At 42.3% G+C, this 9,353-nt stretch overlaps 1 protein-coding gene across 1 annotated transcript; it reads left to right on the forward strand.

The window, feature by feature from the left end:
* Nucleotides 1-931: 931 nt before the first annotated feature.
* On the forward strand, nt 932-8,234 carry IFIT1B (interferon induced protein with tetratricopeptide repeats 1B). Its single transcript, XM_007963502.3, has 2 exons — nt 932-1,152; nt 6,350-8,234. The coding sequence occupies exons 1-2, from the start codon at nt 1,148-1,150 to the stop codon at nt 7,767-7,769; spliced, it is 1,425 nt and encodes a 474-aa protein (XP_007961693.3). The 5' UTR covers nt 932-1,147; the 3' UTR covers nt 7,770-8,234.
* The last annotated feature ends 1,119 nt before the right edge of the window (nt 8,235-9,353 follow it).

The following is a 9,353-nucleotide window of genomic DNA, read 5'->3' on the forward strand; positions in this document are numbered from 1 at the left end:
TCACTCAAAGGGAAATCGCTCTTAGTCTTTGCCCTTTTGCTTATCTTGGTGCACTATCCCTTACAAAACCAAGATCCAGAAACTTACAGGATGATGTTGTAACAATTCACAAGAGAAATTCAGAATAGCAGCTTTCAAAATTTTCCTTTTTCCCTGCTAATTGTGTGGGCAATTACATCAGCCTTGGTATCATATAAATTTTTCATTAAACATGTGAATATTGTTTGATTGACTCTCTGATGGTTGTTACTTTGTAACAGATAATCTTCAAAGCAGTAGAAACAGAAGAAACATAAGGACAACTCAGAAGAACTATGTGAATTTAGATTTAGATTTTTAACCCCCATGACCCAATCACATTCTCTGACTGCATTGCATATGTTTCTCTACTGACCAGCTAAAATATTGTTTAAACCACTGATGGTGAACAGTAAAGATCATCAAAACAGTCAATACACTTGAGTAGGCTCCACTATAGTCAGGGTTTGCAGTAATGCAAATGCTACTGGAGGATGTAACCAGTATGGGACCTTTCTTACAGACCAATATCTCAAAATTGAGAAGGGGTTGTTTTGCCTAACATAGCCCCACAGAAGAAGACCTAACCATCTGCAACCTCATTCTTCCACAAATTGACAATGACTTTCTACAGTATTCTTTTAAGCACAAACCACTGACTCTGGTCTAAGGAGCTTCCATTGTAGAAGTCCCTGGAACCACCTGGCTGGATACATGTGATAGTAACAAGTTTGACAACAGAGTCTGACATGATTCACAAAAGTATACGTTCCTGTCTGCCACTGGTTTTTCCACAACACTGAATGTCATCATAAGGTCCAGTTATCCTCTATCTCCTACACCACATTGACCCCAGCAAGGGAATTTGCTTATCAAAACTGTTTCTCACACACACATCCTCTTAGCTGCCAAAACTCAGCATGTATTTTGTAATCAAAGCAGAGACACCCCTCTCTCTCTGTGTCATTTTCACCCTGCCAATTCACTGGACATCAAGGGTATAAAAAACTGCCTGGATATACCTCCCATATATAAGCACCCAGCTTATCTGAGAAGCCCTAAAACTCTGTGGACAAACCTTAAAGGAGCCTCCAAGCCTGAACCAAAGCACTACTATCTTCACAGCATCATGAGGTAAAGGCTTTCTCTGCTTCACTGACCTTATTTCGGCACACTTTGAAATTCTAAAACTTTCCTTAAGGGCCAGTTTTTTGACAGGCCTTCTCCTAAGGGAGTTGTCCCACTGGTGGTTCTGACCCTGACCATGATAACTGAGAATAGTTTAATAAGGGGGCTATTTAAGACGATATGGGCAAAGTTTAGGGAAATCAACAGGAGATGGTGCTTGTTGGTTGCAGGAGAGAGGGAGGAGGCGTGTTGTTTTACAACAGTGGTAACATGATAATCCTGGGCCTACAGGAGCAAGAGGAGAGAACCAGACCCAAGGAGACTCTAAGCTATAGCTGTAGGGGAGGGGCTTCTCAAGAGGTCTTTGGTGAAAAAATCACTGACAACCTCAAGCAGAGCACAGTGGGAGCTTAAGAATTAATACCATGACCTTCACCTCCTCCCGCAATTGAATATCTGGCTGGTGCTCCCCAGTGGGTCAACCCCAGAAGAAAGTAAAAAATAAAAGAGTTTTGGAGTTAATAAAGTCCAGAGTCAGCTTCCCAAGCACAGAGCATGGCGAAGAATGTAGGAAAGTAGATCCAGAGGGGCAAGATGAGAATATACGTACAGAGGCAAGTTTCCTAACTCCTGTTACAGAGCTCGCTTAGTAAGGGCAACTGACTTAATAAGAGCAGCAATGCTCTTAAGGAAATGAACAAGAAAGAGTTTGGATATCTTATTTCCAAAGATGTCATTTCTGTAGCACTTTCTAAGAGAGGGACAATTACCCAGGCAACACTTAAAGACTGTTCACCAGGGAACAGAGGCCTGAGTCTAGAGAGGAGACTGGCATGGGGACCAGTCAGGGCAAGAGCATTGAGATCCTTTTAGGCATCCAGGTGAGAAGAAGCAGCTATTTTTCTTTTTATTTGATAATTTGGTTAAATTCAGGTGGGAAAAAGAAGCTACTTTCAGAGATGGCTGTTTTTCTGTTGTTTGTTTGTTTTTGAACCAAGTCAAATTTTGTGATTACTGTGAAACTATGAAACTGTGATTACTATGAAATTTACTTTTCACTGAATTAACTGTTCTCAAAGTGTGGTCCCCTGACTAGCAGCATCAGCATCACTTGGGAAGGTAGTAGAAATGCAAATTCTCAGGCCCTACCCTAAACTTGCTGACTCAAAAACTCTAGGGTGGGGCCCATCAATCTGTGTGTTCTAAGTTTTCCAGGTGATCATGTTGCCTGCTAAAATTTGAAAAACCACTGTACTGGGTGTTAGAAAATAAGAAATTTTGTAGGCGTTGTGATATATTTGTTCCACAAAATATATATTTCTTTTTTTCCTGCTGTATTTAGAAATAGTGACCTGCAGAAAATGTTTTCACCCAAAAGTATTCTGACCTGCTAGAGTTCTCCCACCTGATGCTGTAGTCAGTGGGAGAGGAAGAACTTACAGAAAAAGGGACTCCTCTTTTGAGATTCCTTTCTAGCAAACACATAGACCTGTCTTGAGAAGAAATTATAAGTGAAGGATTGCAAAAAAATTCACCACAAGAGTACCCAAGTCTCTCTTAATATAATGGGCCCCTGGTCATAAGATGTTAGTTGTGACTGGGCATGGTGGCTCACACCTGTAATCCCAGTACTTTGGGAGGCCGAAGGGGGCAGATCACAAGGTCAGGAGATCAAGACCATCCTGACTAACATGGTGAAACCTCGCCTCTACTAAAAGATACAAAAAATTAGCCGGGTGTGGTGGTGGGCGCCTATAGTCCCAGTTACTCGGGAGGTTAAGGCGGGAGAATGGTGTGAACCTGGGAGGCAGAGCTTGAAGTGAGCCGAGATTGTGCCACTGCACTCCAGCCTGGGCAACAGAGTGAGACTCTGTCTCAAAAAAAGAAAGAAAAAAAAAAAAGGTGTTAGTTGTGTCTGCATCTGTGGAGTTGACAGAAAGCAAGCCTTTCATTCCCCGCTGCCTTGGTAGCTAGTCTGTGTGAAAGGTTTTGCAATGGCCTGTGCCTATGTTTCTAGAAGCCACTGACCTGAGGTGGCCTAAGGGGAATCTGGACTATCCCAGACTGAATAATGCCCACATCAGAATACTCCTGATCCCACTGGTTCAGGGATAAAGGAGCAGATTGAACTCCTCCTTCCATTCATGCTTATTGATCAAGACAGCTTAAGTGGAGTTTAAGTGGACAAGATCCAGGGAAATGCCTGACAAAATATGGTGATGAGTCCCTGTCTGCCACAGGCATACAGGGATTAGGTCACTACATACATGCACGAACTCTTTTTTTTTTTTTTTTTTTCAGATAGGGCCTCCCTCTGTCACTCAGTCTGGAGTGCAGTGGCATGATCACAGCTCACTGCAACCTCCACCTCCCCAAGCTCAGGTGATGCTCTCACCTCAGCCCAAGTCGCTGGGACTACTGGTGTGAATCACCAGGCCTGGCTAATTTTTGTATTTTTTTGAGAGACAGCGTTTCGCTGTGTTTGTTGCCCATGCTGGTCATGAACTTCTGGGCTTAAGCAATTCACCTCCCTTGAACTCTCAAAGTGTTGGGATTATAGGCATTAGCCACCACGCTGGGGCCTAATTTGATGATAATATGTATACTACTAATAACAGCACTTTCTGTATGCTCACCAGGTAAAAGGAGGACTTTAGGCTCTCAGCATTTCTATGTTAGAGAGTGAGGACACCTCTAGGGTGATAGTCTACTCCGTAGTCTTCCCAGGGCCCAAGTCAAGGAAATACATGTTGATGAACAACCACCTATAAGAAAGAGCAATAATTCTCTTCTGGAATTTGGCAGGGCAGCCTTATAAGGCTGTGTAAGTTGTGCACTTGAAATTCTACAATCTCAGTGAAAGACAAAATCTAGTATACTTTTTTCCATCTATCAATGCATGGCCATGATTAGATCACTCAGAGGAAGACTGATCTCTTTCTACTGCTCACAAATGTGCTGGGTGGGCCAGCAGCTGAGATGCTGAGATTGGGTACATATTTAGAAAGCTTGGAACGGCTTATCTTCAAATAGTCCAGAAGCTCTAGAGTAATGGAAGCATGTGTGGATTATTTTCCCTGGGTAGTGTCTGTTCTCATCATAGCACAGGCCACAGTGGGCATGAGTGGAGGATTTGGGTCAAAAACTCCTGCTGATTCCATCTTCTATATTGGTGGTGACTATTTTCAGTGAGGATTCTTAAGCAAAGTATTGATTTTACTTACTCCTGACCCCACCTCACCCAGCTTATGTCCCACACACACACTTTCACACACAAGTTTCATTGGGTAATCTTCCTGGGCCACAGTAGGAAGGAAGATTTCTGAAACTCCTCATCTCAGCAGTCAACTACACAGTGCTATCCTAAAGCAAAAAGAGACAGTGCCAGGACTCTCATATTCCACAGACTCAAGGATGGAGAAGATGGCTTGGGATTGTGGGCAGGAATGCTCTCAAGGAAGGTCTAAGCATAGTAGGGAGTTTTTTAGGGGGAGACTCTGAGGGAAAAGCAAGGGCTGTATTGAGCTGCCAGCTGTGCTCGAAGGCGCAGTCATAAGCCTGAGTATCCTCTGCCCAACTTTGTGGTGCTATTCATTATCTTGTGAATCCTTTCCTTTCTTCCTTTCTTTCCTTTCTTTCTTTTCTTTATTATTAATTTTTTTTCTGAGACAGAGTCTGGCTCTATTGCCCAGCCTGGAGTGCAGTGGCATGATCTCAGCTCACTGTAATCTCCACTTTCCAGATTCAAGCAATTCTTGTGCCTCAGTCTCCAGAGTAGCTGGGACTACAGACATGTGCCATGACGCTGGCTAATTTTTAGTACTTTTAGAAGAGATGTACAGATGAGTTTTCACCATGTTGCCCAGGCTAGTTTTGAACTCCTGAGCTCAGGCAATCCACCTACCTCAGCCTCCCAAAATGCTAGGATTACAGGTGTGAGCCACCACACCCGGCCATGAACTTTTTCTTTCCCTTTATTTTCAAAAAAAATGTTTCATAGTCTGTTTTTTTGTGATTAGATTGTGGTTATATTATATTACGGTTATATTGAGTCGGGATTCATATAAAAATAGTTTTTGCTATACGTTGCTATATAGAGAGTAAAAGAAAATTTCATAATGTTCCTCTCTGGGATCATTCGTTGGGCCTAATGGATAGAAAATATGTCAAGTATAGACTATAAGGTAAGTGATTAGTTGAGAACACAGAAGCAAATATACTTACACAGGATGTGAGGACCACTTTTTCAACTATTAAGGACAAATGTCTTTTTCTTCCTTCATGTTCTTATAGGGAGACTAGGACTTCAGTTCCACTTCAGAGAAGCGTGAACTATTTGGGGAAAAATCCCTTCTGGTCCCACTGACCTCATATCATTCTCTCTTCCTCATGGGTGGCTGACGGATTACTCTAATTGTTGAGATTTCGATAGCCTGTACTCCACTAGGCTTCAGGGTTACCTGCCATCAGGAACACTGACTTACAAAAGTGGGACGTGCCACTTCTTCAAAGAGACACATCTTCCCTATGTAATGTTCATTCATGCCTCTCCTTTTGTCCCCATCAGTAAGGCTGCCATTGTGAGGTGGTTCCACCCATTTGGAACCCCTCCATTTAGGATTGGTTGAGTAAGTTGACACAGGCAAAGGAGATAGGAAACACTACCACGTTCTCCAGTCTGGCTTGAGCATTCATGAAGTCCAGCATTTGAAACCATATTCGCTCTCATATTTTACTCAGAACCCTTCATGGGAGGAGAGAAAACCAAAATGTGTTTACGTGTTGAGAACATGAAAAAGATGAGTAAGGAACCCACCTTTCTGTGAACCCTCTCTCCACATTTCTTCTGACAGCATTAGTCATGCACTGCAAAGTCAGGAGGAAGCAGAAAGAAGATGGGTTTTGCAATCTTGAGGGTGGTGCTGAGATTATTTTGATGTTAGCAGAATTAACTTCTTTTGAGTTGACTTTTAGACTTCACGTAACCTATCTGTTGGCACTATGAGATGATTAGCGTTTCCCCATGGTTTTATGTCAACCTGTTCTCTTTCCTAATGACATGACCGTAGAACCCAGAGAGGCACCCGATAATGGAGGCAGGGATACTAGGACGGAGAATATTTGACTATTTGAAGTGCTGGCTTCATTTTCAGTGGACTGAACACTTTCCCAAAATGTAATTAATTCCTGCATATTTTTACAGTGAAGAATCTGAGGGAAAGCTTATCGAAGACAGCCTGATTCAGCTGAGATGTCACTTTACATGGAAGTTGTTAATTGAAGCCCCTGAAATTCCTGATTTAGAAAACAGGATCTGGGAAGAGATTCAGTTCCTGGATACCAAATACAATGTGGGAATACATAACCTACTAGCCTACGTGGAACACCTTAAAGGCCAGAATGAGGAAGCCCTGGTGACCTTGAAAAAGGCTGAAGACTTAATCCAGAAAGAACATGCCAACCAAGCAGATATGAGAAGTCTGGTGACCTGGGGCAACTTTGCCTGGGTGTATTACCACATGGGCAGACTGGCAGAAGCCCAGACTTACCTGGACAAGGTGGAGAACACTTGCAAGAAGTTTGCAAATCCTTCCTGCTATAGAATGGAGTGTCCAGAGATGGACTGTGAGGAAGGATGGGCCTTGGCGAAGTGTGGAGGGAAGAATTATGAACGGGCCAAGGCCTGCTTTGAAAAGGCTCTGGAAGGGGACCCTGAAAACCCTGAATTCAATACCGGGTATGTGATCACTGTCTATCGCCTGGATAACTTTAACATAGCAGCAGAGAGGAATGAGACATTTTCTCTGCATGTCCTAAAACGAGCTGTCAGGCTAAATCCAGATGATGTATATATTAGGGTTCTCCTTGCCCTGAAGCTTCAGGATGGAGGACAGGAAGCTGAAGGAGAAAAGTACATTGAAGAAGCTCTGACCAGTATGTCTTCACAGACCTATGTCTTTCGATATGCAGCCAAGTTTTATCGAAGAAAAGGGTCTGTGGATAAAGCTCTTGAGCTCTTAAAAATGGCGTTGGAGACAACACCCACTTCTGCCTTCCTGCATCACCAAATGGGGCTTTGTTACAAGAAACAAATGATCCAAATCAAGGAAGCTACAAACTGGCAGCCTAGAGGGCAAGATAGGGAAACTGTGAACAGATTGGTTCAACTGGCTATATGCAAATTTGAAAAGACTATAATGTTAAAGCCCACATTTGAGATGGCCTATGTTGAGCTGGCTGAAATGTATGCAGAAATAGGCCATCATAGAAAGGCTGAGGAACATTTTCAGAAAGTGTTACGCATGAAGATCTTTGAAGATCAGCTAAAGCAAGAGATTCATTACCGCTACGGCTCTTTCCAAGAACGCCATGGGAAATCTGAAGATAAAGCAATCACCCACTATTTAAAAGGTTTGAAAATAGAAAAAATGTCCCGTTCCAGGGAAAAACTTCTCAATGCTTTAGAGAAATTGACTAAAAGATGTGTTCACCGGAAGGTACGGGTTGTGGAAAGTGTCAGCCTCCTTGGGCTCATCCACAAATTGAAAGGAGAAGTAAGTGATGCCTTGCTGTGCTATGAGAGGGCTCTGAGGCTGGCTGCTGACCTGAACCCTATGTTTTAACACAGAGGTCATCATTATCCGTTTAATGGTCTTATAACTAAATAGAACAACTATGAAATTAAATAATGCAAACTTAAAGCTGTTGGAAGTTTACCTTATTTTGAGCCTTGAGAGGAATGTGGCTGTGTGGCCTGTTATGTAGCATTTAACTGCAACTTTTGCTTTTTCCTGTAAATGATCAAGAAAGGCCTTGTGGCACCAGACACAAGACCCCCTGAAAGTATCATCCCTCCTGATGGAATGGTAAAGCAATCTTTCTTGGAATGTAGCCAGTAATAACCCATCAAATAGCTACAATGTATGTAACGACCTTATATGGAAAATGCTGCAACCCTGTTTACTGCCTGTGTAAGTGAAACCTTAACTTCCCCACTTTGGAATGCTAACTCCAATCATTAGGTGTCTGTGTTTCCTGAGTGGTTACCCTCAAGCTTTGTGCTCAAATAAACTCTATACTTAATCATAGTTTCTTAATCCCATTATTTGAGATTAGATAGCAGTCTTTCCCAATTGCTGTCTTCAAAAATATATAACTTGATGAAATACAAAATACTTTGGTACAACACATACTCTATTTCCTGGCCACCCCCTTCATTGTTTTCTCTTCAATCCAGGTATCTGTGGCAGGAGCATCTATTCTTCCACAACACATCCCTGCATTCATTGTTGGCAGGCTTATTAATGCTGCCAAGGCTTATTAATGCTGTTTTAGGCAACTACATCTGCTGGGACAATAAGAATCATTTTCCTTAAAATTTTGCCTTTGGAATGAGCAGTTTTCATCCTCAGTCTCCCAATCAAAGGAGACCTAAACATGGAAGGTTTCTATTCCATGTGGCCAGGGTCACTGACCTGCAACAAAACCTAAGAGCAAAACAAATGAGCAAAGACAAGAGTTAGAAAGGAGGGAATTTCAGGAGTTCTACAGCATTCTAGCCGGACTTCTATTTCCCAAGGCCCTACTGTAGCCAAGACCTGCTGGTCAGTGAGCCAAGCCTAAAATCTTAAAATAAACTCAAATGTTTGTTTACATGTGTCCAGTTGCTGGTAATCACAAGGGATCTACGTGATCCAAACACATTACTGGACATTTATTCACACCTGAAATCACACCTAAAATCACACATCTAAGATCACACCTGAGAGCTTTGCTAAGATCACAAATTCTTGGAGTGTATTTTATTATTATTATTATTATTGGTCATATTCAAAAGCATGTGTATTTTAGGTTTGGTGTCAAATAGAAAAATTAGGGTTCTCCTTGCCCTGAAGCTTCAGAAAAATGCAGAACCAACTACACAGCATTAGAACCAACTACACAGCATTAGAAGTCCTGAAGCAGAGGAAGTGATGGGAATAGAAACCTGACCGAGAATTTTTATAATTTTTATTCATTTATTAGAGTCAGGGTCTTGTGATGTTGCTCAGGCTAGAGTGCAGTGGCTATTTACAAGCACAGTCATAGCATGCTGTGGCCTTAAACTCCTGACCTCAAAGGATCTTCCCTCCTCAGCCACCTGAGTAGCCAAAACCATAAGTGCATGCCACCATGTACCACTTCCTACCAAGAATTTTAAAAAATAC

This window comes from Chlorocebus sabaeus, chromosome 9 (assembly GCF_047675955.1).
Source record: "Chlorocebus sabaeus isolate Y175 chromosome 9, mChlSab1.0.hap1, whole genome shotgun sequence".
Classification (NCBI taxonomy): Eukaryota; Metazoa; Chordata; class Mammalia; order Primates; family Cercopithecidae; genus Chlorocebus; species Chlorocebus sabaeus.